General features: G+C 51.2%; 1 protein-coding gene across 1 annotated transcript; it reads right to left on the bottom strand.

The window, feature by feature from the left end:
* Positions 1–3162: 3162 nt before the first annotated feature.
* FZD5 (frizzled class receptor 5) lies at positions 3163–5154 on the bottom strand. The gene has a single exon (XM_044432078.1). It carries the CDS (start codon positions 5071–5073, stop codon positions 3349–3351), a length of 1725 nt encoding a protein of 574 aa, XP_044288013.1. The 5' UTR covers positions 5074–5154; the 3' UTR covers positions 3163–3348.
* Positions 5155–16581: the final 11427 nt, after the last annotated feature.

Raw genomic sequence — 16581 nt, 5'->3', positions numbered from 1 at the left:
AACGTGGTCTTCCTCTACATCATGTGTTTTTAACATCTGACCTGGCCCCTAGTGCTTCAGCCATCCGGTCCAGGAACTGGACGTGACCTTGCCTCAGCAGCAGATGTGAGATCTGCACAGCAAACAAAAGCTGGATTCTTGTGTCAGCTTGGAAGCCTTCAGCCAACATTACTCCAGCAGCAGTGCTGAGTGCATGCAGGTGAGTCCATTCACACCTGTCCCTACTCATCAGACCAGAAGTCCCAGAGGAAAGCTGGAGGGATGCTCCCATTGCAGGGCAGCAGTCTTCCCCACACTTGTGCTTCCTGCAAGTGCTGGACTACAACTCCCATCACACCCAACTGGCAGTGGCCCTGCTGCAGAGGAATGATGAGAGTTGCAGGCCAATGCATCTGAAAGGTGCCAAGTTGAAAAAGCTGTCCTACAGAGACCCCAGTGCAAGATGCTGCCAGTGTGTTTGGTTGGCAGTGATATCAGAAAGTCTCCATGAAAAGTGCTGAAAGTGCAGGGTCCCAGATCACATGAAGCAAATCTCTGCCTTCTGAGAGGGAAGGCACAGGCAACTGCAGAGGAAGACAATGGATTTTTCTCTTCCTCTCAAGCACTGGGTATAAACCAGCCAGTTTTAGGCACCCTTGACTGCCTAAGCTGATGCCTTCCTCCTCAGATGTCAAGCAAGGTAAAGCCCAGATAAGCACATGAGGCACTGCAGCGGGGGTCCTGCCACTTCTGAATGGAGCATGAACAGAAAGAGAACGAGAACACAACTTTCCCTACTCACTGCAGTGGATACATCCTACCCAGAGAAAAGCACTGTGAGAGGAGCACACAAGGTGACAAATTTGAGTTGTGATGGCTGCACACGCTCATCAAGCTACAGATGTGCAGGTGTGGTCCAGCCATCAGATGCTGGCTCGTAGGGGTTCCTTCCCCAGAGGGGGCTGTGGGGCAAATCTCTGAGTCTGACTTATGGGGTGGCTGGATCTGCTTGCCCATGAGTGAAAGGCCAGATGAGGCCGCACTCTGCTCAAGCCAGCCTCTCAAAAGCAGAGCAGCCCTTCACATATGCAGCTGGAGGTCAGGGAAATGGCCCCATCCTCCCAGCACAGCAGATTCAACCTACATTTTCCCCACATATAAAGTGCAATCATTTTGCATTGGAAGAGGTGTGACAGCCTGTGTTAGTGACCTCTGTCCAGAGCTACTCCTGTTTCATGTTTGTTGGCCCCTGCCAACAGGTGCAGGTGTTGGCAGGTGCCGCCCTTACAAGGGTGGCATGGAGCAGCTTTGCTCCAAAGGTGTCTGCAGCAGCCCAGGCTTTGACCCCCTTCTGAAGCAGGGGCCAAGGTGGCAGGGGCAGTTAACTGATTGTCCTTGCCTACATTTTTTTACAAAGCTAATGCAGTCTTAGAAGACCAAACCAGTGGCAGAGTCCTAGTTGTTAAGGCCGGGGAGCAGAAAACATTTGGAATCCCCTGCCCCGGCATGCCGGTCCCCATTCACCACAGCAGCCACACATGAATGCTGGGCACCCAAGCACCATTGTTCCAATAAATCATGGACTAACGGGTAGGAGAGGATAAAGGGAAAGCTGCATCAGAAAATCAAAATGTATCCAGTGGCTTCTAAGGTGGGATCTCCACGCACTCTGTTGCAAGGGAGCCCCAGGCTCATTTCTGAGCCAACATGCAGCGCTGACCTGCCAAAGGAGAGAGCAGTTCCTTTCCTCCTGATTGCTGCTGTCCATCAAGAGAAACTGGTCCTCAAATGCGCTCTTCATTGTTAAAGACCTGCAGTGCAATCCTAGGCATGCAGGCACAAGTCACACTACGTTCCAGTTTTACTCCCACTTCTACTCCTCGTTGTAGCCTTAACTCTTTACCCCTCTATGGGGGGTAGGGGGGTGGAAGGCAGCACTGGGAAGGGTCAGTGCATGAAACTTCCCCAAGCTGGCTCCCTTCAAATCTGTTGGACTACAACTCTCTTTGTCCCCATCCTGCAAGGGGTCATGGGGTCATTGCCCAACACCAGGTTGGGAGAGATTGAGTCATATATTTAAAAGCAGCTTTAGGAATTAAAGAAATGCTAAAGCAATGCACCACTGTTTGCAAAGAGACAGAAAAAAACAACACGCATCAAGATGCCATGTGCAGTTTCTACATTTAAGGAGGACTTTGTGCAATCGTCACCCATCAAAAGATTAGGGCTGCCCTTCCTATTTTTATTTTAAACCCATCCCTAGCAGCAGCAGCAGCGAAAAACTATTACACAGCCTTGATGAGACTGTGTGGCATTCAATTTGGCAGAGGCAACAGTCAAAAGTGATGATGGTAGAGTTCTACCATCCAAAAATAAAACCTGAAACTGGGCTCTGGTCAGGCGTTAACTCCACAACCATCAATTTTAAAGGAGATCCTCCCTCCAAATGGATTCTTTATATTTCAAACATCAGTAGCATGTGTGAAATGACACAGGCATATTTTATGTCTGACCACACACATCCCCAGTTCAGCCTAGTGGAAAGGACTCAAAACACGCCTTTCTCAATTTGGGAGGCCAAGCTCACTGCTACATGGGAGACAATACACGAGTGGGTTGCAATCCCAGCCACTGACCTGGGAATAAGTTCCAGTCAACTCAACAGGGCTTATTTCTGATCAGACATGTAGTGGGTGGCCCTGCTGGTCCCCTGAAAAGGGCAGGTGAGGAGGGGCTGCTTAACCCTTTCCCTTCCAGACATTTGTCTGTGCACAGTCATCCACCCTGAGCTGCTTTCCCAAGAATATGTCAAAAGATGGAGAGAAACAGTTAGGGCATCATACTGAGTAGATATAGCAGGAAAGAAAAAGGTTAAGCAGCTCCTCTTCCCATCTTTCATTCACAACTGCTGCATTCTTCACATAAAAATCAAAACAGTGCCTAGAGATCCTCCCATCTAACGTAGCTTCTGGCTCTAAATATTATGCCACCAGCGTTCCCCAACTTGGCATTTTTCAAATGTGTGGAGACACCACTCCCATCATCCTTGACCAGCACAGCTTTGCTGGTAAGGCGATGATGAGAGCTGTAGGTGAACGTAATTGGAGAATGCAAGGTTGCAGAAAGCTTCACTCCCCGTTCTTCAAGGGGGAAGGAAATCTCACACAAGGGTGCATTGTGACATTGGTAAATACAGCAATCTTGAAATGTGGGCAAAACACAAGCACCTCCTTTCAGAGCTGGAGGTGAAGCAAGCAGTTCCAGAGCAGACAGAAAGCTCCAAGGTTGTTCCCAAACCTCTGCCAGTCGGGAGCTTCACCACCCACTTACCTGCTCCCAACCATGGCAAGCAAGGTGCTTTTTTCAGTGTTATGCATGGGACAGAGGGGCTTGTTTGTGGTAGGAAGCGGAACTGGGCAGCCCTGTCCTGGCAGTCAGAGCGGTGTTTGCTTCACTGTACATGGCCATGCTAGGGGGCTTTCCCCGCTGGCAGCATCGCCCTGTAAACCGCTTCCAGGACTCAAGGGTCTTGCCAGACCAGATCCAGACTCCAGAGGTGATCCCCACCACCAGGCACATGAAGTACTTCAGCATGAAGACTGCGTAGTCGGGCTTGGGCTTGCTCTTGTCCCCGGGGCAGGAGCAGTTCAGAGCGACCTCCCACATCTCTCTGTAGTGCTGCTCATAGATGTAGCAGGACACCACGATGGTTGCCGGGACGGTATAAAGCACCGTGAAGATGCCGATGCGGATCATCAGCTTCTCCAGCTTGTCCGTTTTTGTGCCTCCTTGCTTGATGACGCTCCGAATCCTGAAGAGGGACACAAAACCTGCCAGCAGAAACATGGTCCCAGTGAAGAGGTACACCACCAGCGGGGCCAGCACGAAGCCCCTCAGCTTGTCAAGGTTCTGATTCCCCACGTAACAGATGCCAGCCACTGGGTCACCATCAACCGAGCTCAGGGCCAGCACAGCGATGGACTTGACGCTGGGAATGAGCCAAGCTGCCATGTGGAAATACTGTGAGTAGCCAGCAATGGCCTCATTCCCCCATTTCATGCCAGCAGCCAGGAACCAGGTGAGAGACAAGATCACCCACCAGATGGAGCTGGCCATGCCGAAGAAGTAGATCAGGAGGAAGACCACCGTGCACAGAGCAGGCCCCGTGGTCTCATAGTGGATATGGTTGTAATCTGCATTGCAGGCTACGTTGGCATGGCCCACAACCAGCCGGATGATGTAGCCAATGGACACGAAGAGGTAGCAGGCAGACAAGAAGATGATGGGGCGCTCCGGGTACCTGAACCTCTCCATGTCAATTAGAAAGGTGGCCACTGTGGTGAAGGTGGAGATGAAGCAGAGGACAGACCACAGGCCTATCCAGAAGGTGGCAAAAGTCTTCTCGTGCTGGGTGAAGTAGGGCTGGAAGCAAGGGATGGCACAGTTGCGTACGTGGCCTGTCTCGATCTTGTTGTAGAGGGGGTGGGTTTCTTTGGAGATGACAACCAAGGGCTCCTTGCACTCGCACACTCTCTTGCAGTCACCACTGCTTAGCGGGGTGAGGTTTTTGTGGGCACCCTTGGAGGAGCGAGTGGGTTTGGTGAAAAACGGGGGCAGTGCGGTGGTGGCCTCCGTCCGGTTGTAATCCATGCACAGCATCTCAGCATCTCCCAGGAGCGGCAGCTTGTCACAGTTCATCCTCTCAGGCCACGCAAAGCCATACTGCCTCATCAGGGGAGAGCAACCAGCCTTGGCCCTCTCACAGACCGACCTGCAGGGCGGCAGCGGCTTGGCGTAGTCCAGCAGGCAGATGGGGGTGTACATGCTGCACAGGAAAAACTTCAGATCGGGAGAGCACTGAATCTCCACCAGGGGCCAGAACTGGTGAACCTCCAGGCCGGCTTCGTCTTGCGTGTCATGGTTGAACTGGTTCGGCATGTACGTCAAATTGTAGCCGATGCCCTTGCACATGGGCACGGTGATCTCCTGGCAAACGATGGCTTTGGAGGCAGCCGGCGCGGGAGCGGGGGCCTTCAGCAAGAAGAGCAACAGGCTCAACAAAGCCCCTCGCAGGCTGGAACGAAGGCCAGCCATGGCGAGGAGCGGCGCGAGCGAGCGAGCGAGCGAGCGGCCAAGGGTCACGGCTGCCGTCTCCTCTGGCCCCGTCCGCGTTTTCGCTTTGCTTGGTTAGTTCTTACCACTGATTGCAGGGAAGGAGGAGGCGCGGCTGCGGCGAGCGTGGCCCCAGAGCACTTGCAAGGCACACATGGTCGGGCATCCCCCAAACTAGTCCCGTCCCTTTCTTAGGAATCGCAAGTCCTCAGATGCGAGCGCGCCAGTTCAAACCGTCCCGGACGCTTCGGGTCTCTCGCCGGGCAGGTGCCTCGAGGCGGATAAAACCCGGCAAAGCAAAACAAGGCGAACTCCATGACGGACCAACCCCGAGGCGCCTCAGCTTCATGTTGGGCTCGTTCTCTCTCTGCTCGGCGGCTCAGAAGCAGGAACAAGGGCTGGCGTCGCAGCAGGAAAAGTTTGTTGTGGTTGTTCTTAAACTCGCTTGGCTGCAGGGTCCAAAAGTCCCGCCGGGGCAAACCCGGGCGGCGCGGCGCGGCCTTGGATCGGGCCCAGGCAAGCCATGCAAGCGCCTGGAGGCCGACTGGAAGGAGAGCCGGCCTTCTCGGCCCGATCTCCTCGACTTTCGCCTGAGAAAAGTTGGTCAGCGGGGAGGGCTGGGTGCCGCCTGGAGCGCCATGGGGACGGCTGGCCGCGCTAAGGTGCTGGCCGCGTGGAGACGGAGCTGAGCCTCCATGGCGATCTGGCTTCAGCCGCGTCCAGCCGGAGTAAGCCCCCAGCGAGCTCCTGCCGGCTCCACCGCCGGGGCACGTGAGCCAGCACTGGATCGAAGAAGCTGCCTCTGCCGCTGGCGCACTCCACGCCGGGGCTCCCGAGAAAGCCGGCCCCGCGTGGCTGCAGCCCAAGGCTCGGCTGCCCCGCTCTGCCGACGCGACGCTCGGAGCCTGAGAAGCGCCACCGCCGGCGAATGGAGCGCCCAGCCGGAGCCACCTGCGCTGTAATGCATTGGCGGTGAGTCCGCCCCCGGACCCGCCCACCATGCTGGAGATCGGCCGCGGACCCTCCCCCTCTTCTCCCCTGCAGAAAGAAGCGACGCTCGGGGCCGGGAGCCTTGCCCGGCAGAGCGCGGGCCCGCGGCGCGGAGGCTCGCCCGGGCTACAATGGGACTGGAAACCTGCGCGGCGGAGAGGACAGCCCAGCTCCATCGATCCCCAGGTCAGAGGCAGTGCATCCCGGACTCTCAGCTGCGGCGGAGAAACTGTTGGGGCGTCCTATTTCCTTCCTACCCAGATCGGGGGCTTTCCAGAAGGATGAGGCCGACCACCATTGATGGACCTTTGTCATGGTCCTGCTCAGGCATGGCTGGATGCTGATCTGAGCACTGCCCTTGCGACGAGTGTGGGAACTCCTTGGATGGAGCGCTTTTCAGCCCTCCACAGCGTGAAACGCAAGTTTTTAGCCCTACCCGTTTCTCTTACTTTTCATCCGACCAATTGCTTCTGCTTACGGGGTGAATTTCACACAGTTGAAAAGTCTAACATGCCATACGAACTGTTCAAAATATAAAACACAATACAAATACGCAAAAGAATGCAATGCAACATTTTAAAAAACAGCACAGAAGTCAGTAAAGCAGCCGTAAAGAATTAGAACGAAGTCTCTAAAACGCTCTGGAGAAAAGAATAGCTTTTCCCTGGTCCTGCAAAGCAACGGCGTAGGTGCCGAACAAACCCCTTGGGGGAATTCCATCCACACAGGGGGCGCCACTCTCTCGTGGCCTCCCGGTCAGCTTCCTTCCTTCTCCGAGCCTTTCAGATGATACGGAGGCTGTTTCTGTCTCGCAGTTTTCTGTGTCACAGAGCAAGCACCTAGCACATCACAAGTCGCCCACGTGTGTGCTGCCTGCTTCCCCTGGCCGTGGGGTGCGTAGGGTGGGGCACCATTCAGCAGGCATCGTCCCAGTCCAGTCCCCCTTCCTGCAGTGTTTAAGCTGTGGGCCTGGTCGACTCCTTCGTAACATAAAGCAGCCCTCCCGCCAATCCCCCGCAAATGTTTAGGACTTGAACTCCCATCAGCCCTAGCCAGCTTGGCCAGTAGTCAGGAAGGCTTGGGAAAGGTAGCACAAAACATCTGGAGAGGGTCTTTGGGGAGTGATTAACTGGTATCAGAGACGAATGACACTTCCTTCCTCCAATCCAAATTAATTTCCTCCAATCCAAATTAATTTCCTCCAAGGTCTATTTAAGTTGCAGGGGTAAAGGTGGGGCGAGAGGCCTTGAGGATGTGTGCCACATTCCCACCCCACCTAGTCTTCCCACATGCTGCAGAGAGGAGACTGAAATCCATGCAGGCACAGCACTGCTGCGGTGCCGTGTTTTGTAGCAAACAGGCTCAGCCCAAGTGCACAATAGATGGGGATGCTGGAAACCTCCCTTCTAAATCCCTACCTCAGTCTTCCCAGAGAAAACAAAATCTCCCCAAAAGAAGTGTTGCTTTTGGAGACTGGTGGAGCTGCAGCCACGTCATTGCAGTCCTTCTGATAATGCAGAGTTCTACCTGGAGTACATCTGGTCCTTTGGAAAATGGTGGGAAAAGCCTGCTAGGATAATTGAAAATCTAGGTAGCAAACCTGGAGAGCTGCCAACAAGATATATATGTGCGCGCGCACGCACGCACACACGGGCATAGTTTTCTCCCATGGCTTTTTAGAGCAACAGTGGGGAGTGCCCCTGTATTATTTGGCATAATCAAATCCTAGGAAGAGGTGCTAATTGGCTTCAACTTGCAGCACTTAGCACCTCTTGGGAAGGTGCAAAGTGCCGTTAATTAAAGGGGGGTAGGGAATAGACTCTGCGGAATATATTGGGAGGCACAGAAGCCATCTGGGCTTCTGCTTCATTCACACTACCTTCACTGCCCCCCTTTCTTTGGGAAAGGAGTACTTTACAGACTATGCCATAGCAGGCAGAAGACAACCCAATGCATTGCCTGAGTGGTTTTGGCAAAAACAAGCAGATCTTGTGCCAACTTGAAAACTAGTATAATTAGTCATATTTGTTTGTCACCCTCTCTGCCAAGGTGGCCACTGCAGAGGACATCTCAGGAAGTATATGGGCTATTATTTAAGAACAGTAACTATAACAATAATATCATAAAAGTGCTTGCACTTTGCCAGTACTTCCCTTTTTGTATTGAAAAGATGGGTGTGCACCAGTTACAGAGAATGCCACAGGGGCCACACTCTTGCACAGGTCTATCGATGTGGGCATTGTTCCTAGTTTTGAGCAACTGAAAATTGAAAACCCATACAAATGGCAGGCAGAGTCATCTACAGGTGCTGGCCATTTCTTTTTCCTAGCAGTTCTTCATTCTTATCAGAATTTACCATTTTTAATTGGGAAATGATCCTTACCTTGCTCATGGATACTGGAATTGCAGTCAATTATGCAAAGAGAATGGCTGAGCTGGTTTGGGGAGCAGGCATTTCTGTTGAACGTTGCTAAAGGCAGAGAAAAAAAAACCTGCTATTAAAATGGCCTGGTTTTGTTGTATCAGGGCATAATAAAGTCAGGGCAAGTTCATCCAGGTGAGGCAGTAGCTGTGCTGAACCGGTGCTTGGCCGAGGTAAGGGAATGGATGAGGGCCAATAAACTGAAACTCAACCCAGACAAGACGGAGGTCCTGTTGGTTGGCGGATCGGGTTTCGGAGAGGGTGCATTTGACCTGGTCCTGAACGGTGCAACACTCCCTCTTAGGGATAAGGTCCGCAGCTTAGGAGTACTCCTCGACCCGGAGCTTTCTTTGGAAGCTCAGGTGACAGCGGTGGCGAGGAACGCCTTCCTTCAGCTTCAGCTGATTAATCAGCTGCGCCCCTACCTGGAGTACGACTGCCTGGCGACAGTGACACACGCGCTGGTGACTTCCTGCCTAGACTTCTGTAACGCGCTTTACGTGGGGCTTCCCCTGAAGACAGTCCGAACACTTCAATTGGTGCAAAATAGAGCTGCCAGGTTGCTGACGGGGACGGGGCGTTATGCTCACATGACTCCAGTCCTCCGTCAGCTTCACTGGCTTCCCATTGAAGCCCGGGCCCAATTCAAGGTGTTGATTATGACCTATAAAGCCCTAAACGGCTTGGGTCCTGGCTACCTGAACCAGCGCTTACGTTCGTATATGCCCGACCGCCCTTTGAGATCTGCGGGAGAGTCCCTTCTCCAGGAACCCTCCATGAAAGAAATTAGGAGAGTAAGTACCCGGAGGAGGGCTTTCTCTGCGGTGGCGCCCAACCTATGGAATTCACTCCCCAAAGAGGTCCGCCTGGCACCGTCGTTACTGGTTTTTCGGCGCCAGGTAAAGACCTTTTTATTTAAACATCATTTCAATTGTTAAAACATATGATCTGGCCAGGGCAACTTCTTCTTCCTTCTCTTTCTCCTCCTATATTTTTATTTTATACTGATAATTTTAATTTTATATTTGTAAATCAATGTATTTTTTGTATTTTTGTATTTAATGGTAATTTATTATGTACTATTGTATTTCAATGTATTTTATCATGTTGTAAGCCGCCCCGAGGTTTCGGCAAGGGGCGGCATAGAAATGTTATAATCATCATCATCATCATCATCATCATCATCATCATCATCATCATCCCTGTGATCCATTAGGATCACTGTAAGGCGGAAAGCCACATTATAAGGTGATACAAGTAATGTGAACAGCTACACAATTGGAAATATGAATACACAAAGTAGTATTCATCATCACAATGAAGGGGGCAGGGCAGATTCACCATTTCCAGCACTGTTAGCACAAGGTCAGCATGCGCATGCTGATGCTCATTTACTGAACTGGTGATATACTTTTCTTTCCAGCAGCCAAGGCTTAAGTTACTTATTCACCCAGGTTGACCTGAAAAGTCCCTCACCCTGCAGCAGTGAAAATTGGCATGCTTAATCCAGCGATGGCAGGAGAAAGGGAGGGATGAATGGGACTGGTGTGCTTGTGAGGATCCACCACCATCTGTGAGCACCTGTGCTCTTCACCTGAAGGCTTTAGTGTGGACTGCGAGATATGCTGTTGGAGCTCTCCTAGATGCTGTGGGGTGCGCGTTTGAGCAGCAAGTGCACTCTGCAAAGCCCTAGCCCTCTCTTAGAACAGGCAACATGCAGGGAAGGTGACCTCAGGTTCAGCTTTTAATGGACCAGGCATATCTTTGTTCTTTTAAAATAGGGATACAGGTTTGTTTATTATTATTATACCATCATATTACTGCCACTACTATATTACTACCACTCTATAAGACTCTGGTGCGCCCTGAACTGGAGTATTGTGCTCAGTTTTGGGCCCCTCATTACAGAAAGGATATAGCCAGGTTAGAGTCAGTGCAGCGTAGGGCCACAAGGTTGGTGGCTGGTTTGCAGGGGATGCCGTATGAGGCGAGACTGAGGGAACTGGGTCTCTTCAGCCTGGAGAAGAGGAGACTCAGAGGGGATATATTGGCAACATACAGGTATGTGAGGGGATTTCACACGGAGATGGGTAGAGACCTGTTCTCCCCTGCAGAGGAAGGCAGGATGCGCTCCAAAGGAGCCAAGCTCAGGGAACCAAGGTTCCGTTTGGATGCCAGGAAGCACTTCCTGACAGTCAGGACCCTGAGGGTGTGGAATGGGCTTCCACGGGAGGTCGTTGAGGCCCCATCGGTGTGGGTGTTCAAGGATAGGCTGGACATCCACATGGTGGGCATGTCGTGAGCGGAGCTGGCTGGTGCCGGGGGTCAGACTAGATGGCCCGGGAATCCCCTTCTTACTCAGTTTCTATGTTTCTATCATATGAATCCTGTTTTCTGTCCCCAAAAGTGCTGCCAAAGCAGATTGTCATAGAAGTTTTGTAAAGAAAGTGCCATGATGTATTTTAAAGCATCACTAAAATGCAAGAGCCATGTGGAGGCTTGGATCCTGTCACTGCTACACACTGAACACCAGTGAGGATTTGCTAATACTCGGCAAAGTGAATTCCTGTTTTTCTGAAAGTGGCCCCTATCATTCAATCCCTAAAATCTTAAATTTTTAAAAATCTGGATAGGGAGAGTTTAGAGCCCCCAATATGGAAATTAAACCTGCTATGATTGTGTCCCCTCACCCAGCAATATTTTTTTAATTATCCAATGCTTGAATATTATATTGTTTTTCCAGCACTTAGGAACTTTTAATACAAATATTTCATGTGATGGGGCAGGTGGCTTCTATCCCACAAAAAATGCTAAAGGCACAGTCTGGTGGCCCCACCCTTGATGCATGTTGACCTCTGAGATTAGTGGCTGATATGCATCTAACACGTGTGCATCTGACCTGCCAAAGCAACAGGGAAGATGGTGCAAGTTCTCAGGTCTTTCCAGCTTACAAATCATCTTCAATGCAAGGCTCACAACTTCTTAGCATGGATAGTCCAAATGGTTTTCCTGGAGGTGGTCTCTACAGATGGTGGACATTCTGCAAAGAATTACAGTCTAGATCTGTTTTTTAAAAGACTTTCTTCTCCTGGTGCGGTTTTACCCAATACTGAAGTCTAGCTGTCGGCTTATAAATATGTTTGTGTGTGTGTCATTAATATCTGTTTGTGGAGACTTCTTAAGCACATAGCAGATAAGCACTTGTTAGGGGGTAAACAGATAAACTTTAGTCTTATTTGGGCTTGTCTGACTCCTTATCAGAACTCCAAATCTAGGCTTCTTTGACTCCTTACCAGAGCTTCCATAAACAATCTAGAAAGTAGGCACAGATAAGTTACTTAAGCAGAATTATTTACTCCTAATAGATTAATTAACTGTCTGCTGGCTTCTGGAGATTCCTAGATTGGATAAGTTCAAGTAGGGTTGGTATCACAGAGAACTTCCACCACTGTGGCGTTTCCTACATGTGCACTGTCTGTCTTGCACCTTTTCTGTTAACATCACCTGATTGCTCTGGCAAAAGCATCCACTTTATTCCAAAAAATGCTGCTAGGCAGCAGCCTCGAAGGCCATCAAGTCACCCTACCAGCCAGACCACCCTCTTGGGTGTCTTTTAATTGGTCAGTCTACAGCCTCACTGGGAAACATGATTCAGTCCTGCAGTGTCCTCATCCTCAAAGAGATCAAGAAGTTACACATCACCGTTATGATGCTCATTTTCCTCAATACACCTATAGCTAAGTGTTTTGGAGCAACATAGCTTTTGACATGCTTCTCTACCCTTCATTCAGTCATACAGCCAGGAACCTCCTTGAAGTTCCTTCATGGTCTAGTGCAGGGGTTCTCAAACTTTTTCAATATGGGGCCAGTTGAAAGGCGGCAGTTACACGCACGGACTGATGGGGGGGGTGCCTGGGCGCATGGGCCGGTGAGGCGTCGTCGGGTGCATGTGAGGTGGCGTTGAGTGCAAGCGGCGGCGGCTCGCTCACTCAAAGATCTCCCAGCAAGTTCAAAACCATCTCCGAGCAAGCAAGTCACCACCTCCAGCCCGCGCTGCAAGGCAGCGGCGCGTGTGTGGGGAGGCAGATGGCAGCGGCGGCTTGCTCACTCGGAGATGGTCTTGAACGCGCTGGGAGATCTCCCAATGAGTCCAAAACCATCTCCGAGCTAGCAAGCAAGCCACCAGCGGACAGCGGTGCAGGCCAGATGAAAGGGCATGACGGGCCAGATCCGTCCCATGGGCCATAGTTTGAGGACCCATGGTCTAGTGATTGGTCCCAGTTTTGTTCTTCCAGCTTCTACCCAAAATCATTGCCTCCTTGAAGACTGTTACTGTCCTTGCGCTTGGGCCCCCGGTGCTATTTGATGTGGGGCTCGCATGGACACAGGCTCAGTCATGCCAAGGATTGCCAGGGGTTCGTTTGGTTCTTCAGGCCTATCCCTGCAATCTTTCCTAACACTTTTGCTCTCCTACTTCATTGCTCAAAATTCATGACCAAAGGCCTGTAAACCAGCAGGTAGCCTGCATACCCTGTGTGAGTTTCCAAGTATCTGTGACCATCAAGACTCTGAAGTTCCTTGAACTTCCCTTCCACTAAAACAAAGTCAGTGTGTACCCACATTGACTTTCTTTCCCTGGATCTCATGGAGCCCACTTTGGGCTTCTGCAGTTCAAAGTCCTGCTGTGCATTTTGGCTTCCCTGGCAAACATCCCTTACACCTCAGCTTCGCTGGCTTTGCCAACCCTACTCGAACATCTCCACCAATGGTCTCTGCCATGGCTATAAGAAATATGCTAGGGGATTGTTATGCTCTCTGAGCGGGCTTCTCTCAAATACTTGTAGTAAAATGCTTTGAATATATTTCCAGGATTGGCTGTACATTTCACTGACAGTGGAAGAACTGCTGTGAGTGCATGTGATGCACAGACCAGATGTGATGTGTTTTAGTGACTGCTCTGTATGGAAGCCTGCCCCCACTGATTTCCAAGCCTCTGGAGCCAGGCATGGAGCCCTATTTGCCTAACCCTTACTCTAAGGTGAGGTTTTTCATGCAGTACTTCCAGGCCATTCCTCTTCTAAAGGTCTAGAACTGCATCTCCCTGCTTAACTTATTGGACCACTCAACATCCATGCACCATACTCAGAATTTTCTGAGTATGGTGAACAGCATGGTGAACTAGACCTGAACAGCAGGTGAAGATTTCCCTACCAAAACCATATGCAAAATTTAGTCCCAACCTTCATATCCATAGAGAATTCACATGCATTCAGGTATGCTGGGCAGTTGCTGCTTTCATTGTCTTCTTTGTGACTGGTACATTTGGTTACTGGCTCGCATTGATTTCAAGACCTGAGGACCGGTGCAAGGAGCCCCAATTTCCTAAACCTCAACAAAGATTTGCTGTAGTACTTCCAAGCCATTCTGCTGCATGTACACTCAACACAAGTGCTAAAACTGCATCTCTCTGATTGTTCCATGCCTCACATTTGGAATTTCCAGGCCCCTGGACCTCAACAGAAGGCCAAGGTCCCCTACTCCCAAGTATACCCTGAACTTCTTGACCGGGATTCAGGTATGCAGAGCAGATGTGGCACCCACCGTCTTCTTTCCTGGGTTGGGCAGGGGTGGTCAGCAGTCCAAAAGAACCAGCAGAGTGATGCAGTCTTGCATTTCCCTTCGTATGCATGCCATGGAATCAACTGGAATGCTTACAGGGAAAATCTGTTTAGGGTTGGGACTGGGGTTAGGAAAAGGGGGGGTCCATGCATGGCTCCTTCGACCCAGGTGCAGGCTACCAAATAAGGCAGTCAAAAGTAAGAGAGCGAGAACTACAATTCAGCAGAATACCTGAATGCAGTGGAATTCTCTCTGGCTGCTGGGCATGCAGCAATGTTCCACTCAGGTTGAAATTTTAGGTTGAAATTTTTTATTTAAATAAGGGCTCGGATGAGGACACCTGGACCTTCTGGACCATTCTAGGGCCTGTCACTTCCCGGTGTGGGACATGCATGCTGAACAATTCAAAAGAACAAGTGAGATGTATGTTTCACTTGTGTGCATGTACCTGCAGTAGAATAGCCTGGGATTACTGCACAGAAAATCTAAGTGTAGGATCAGGGTTTTGACAAAGGGGCTCCTTGCTTAGCACCACAGGCCTGCAAATACGGGGAGCAGGCTAGCAAACGTCACACTCACAAAGATGACAGAGCAACACGGGGCAGTATGCTTGAATGCATGGCAGATCTCTGTGCTAGATTTATGAAAATGTCCACAAAGCGGAATAATTACGAAACTTTAGCCTCCTTCGCAGATGCAAGATCCTAGAAATTGCTGGTCTGGGGCACGAATGTTTAGCAGTCCAAAAGAACCACCGGAAGGATGCAGGTTTGCACTTGTGTGGGTGCATGTGCTGTACAATGGCCTTGGAGTGTTGCGAAGAGCGTCTCAGCTTAGGCTTAGGCTTCACCTTAGGACAACCAGGCCCCGTGCAACTGCAGAGGCAGTGTTTATTGCCAATCCTACACCTCAGTCATTGAGGTGCTCCCATTTGGGGAGCGAGGGGCTTGTGTGATGCAAAAAAGAACAAAGAAAAGGAAATAGAGGGGACAGGTCCAAAATTTGCCCAACATGACCTACAAGATGGGCCAGAATCCCTGGCAGGATGCAGGCATCTTGTGGCAGCCCAAATTCCCAGGGAAAGAGTTCCAATAGGTCAGTTTTCAGCTTACGGGAGCAATCCTCAGGGACTGAGCCTGGAGACTCTCATTTGTGCATCAATGAGACGGGCAAGCAAGTACAGCAAACAAACCTTTTTAATTCTCGGCATATAAATGCTTTAAATAAATGAATAAACAAGCAATCAAGTAAACAAGCAAGCAAATGAATGCATTTTACAAACAATATCTTCCTTGGTTAACTGGTGAGGAAGAAGTAGATATAGATAGGTGGATAGATGGGTGATAGGTAAATATGTTGGTGGGAGTGGTGAATCAATGTTTGGAAGTGAAAAGTGGGGAAGGGAACAGGGGATGAGGCATGTAGCTGGACACGCTCTTCAGGCCCTCCTCCTGCACCTCACCTGTGGGCAAGAGAAGAAAGATTGGAAGAGAAGGCGGGCCCACACTTCTGCAGGGTGGGCTGAGAGCTGCCCGATGGTCAGAGTGTGGCTCAGCAGGTCGTCCGTGCTCACATGCCACAAGGGCCATTGAGGGGGCAGCCCCCACACTCTTGCCCACAAACCATCCCATGTTGGTGCTGGCTTCCTGGCTGAGCTGGCCTGCCATCATGTGTGCAACCTGCAGGTCCGGGAGGAGGAGGAGGAGGAGGAGGAGGAGGAGGAGGAGGAGAAAGGGGTGCTGTGACCCTCGCAAGCAGTGCTTAATGTGAGCGTGAACGGAAAGCGTGCTTTGGCATGAACCAGTTAGGCCGGGCGGGCAGGGGTATCTCGCAGACACGCCATTCCCACAGATTCCAGGCCCCCTTGGCAACAGCCAAGAAAACACAAAGGATTCCGTGTCCTCCCCCACCCGCTTCCTTTTCATTGTAGCCAGCAGCTTTCGCTCCTCGTGCCACATGCACTTTCCACTCCCCGGATCAGCCTGTCTTGAGTCAGGGGCCCCGTCTGCGTGCTACTTATGACTTGGAAAGGAGCAGGTGTATGGGCCAGACCTTCCCCCTCCCAGGGGCGGCCGATGGCCCCTTCCAGCCCTGGGCAGCTTGGCTGCTTTGAGGAAGGAACCAGCTGCAGGTATCCCAAGAACCCTGGTGGGAGCCATCGTGCCCGAGGCCTGTGCCAGGACAACCACGGTGCGAGAGGCCTCGTCCCTTAGATACCTGCTGTCCCTCCATCAGTCCTCCTGCTCCGAGATGTCTGTTGTATAGCCGGAAGACGCTGCCTCATCCTCATCAGAGTCCAGCTCACTCAATGAAGAGGTCGACAGGTCCTCCCGGCTGGATGACCTTGATGCTGCGGGGGAGGGAAACAGCCTCTGCGTCACGACAGGAACATGGCCTTCCTTCCGTGGAGACCGCGTGGGACGTCACATGAAGCCCGCCTGGCCCACCTTCTGTGCTTG

Source organism: Varanus komodoensis, unplaced genomic scaffold, assembly GCF_004798865.1.
Source record: "Varanus komodoensis strain SLA01 unplaced genomic scaffold, ASM479886v1 scaffold23, whole genome shotgun sequence".
Lineage (NCBI taxonomy): Eukaryota > Metazoa > Chordata > Lepidosauria > Squamata > Varanidae > Varanus > Varanus komodoensis.
The sequence above is the reverse complement of the archived record's forward strand: the minus strand, read 5'-3'. Positions and strand labels throughout refer to the sequence as shown.

What these genes read in the sequence shown, in the direction of transcription:
- FZD5 (XM_044432078.1), bottom strand. Translation starts at nt 5,073, where the DNA reads ATGGCTGGCCTTCGTTCCAGCCTGCGAGGGGCTTTGTTGAGCCTGTTG.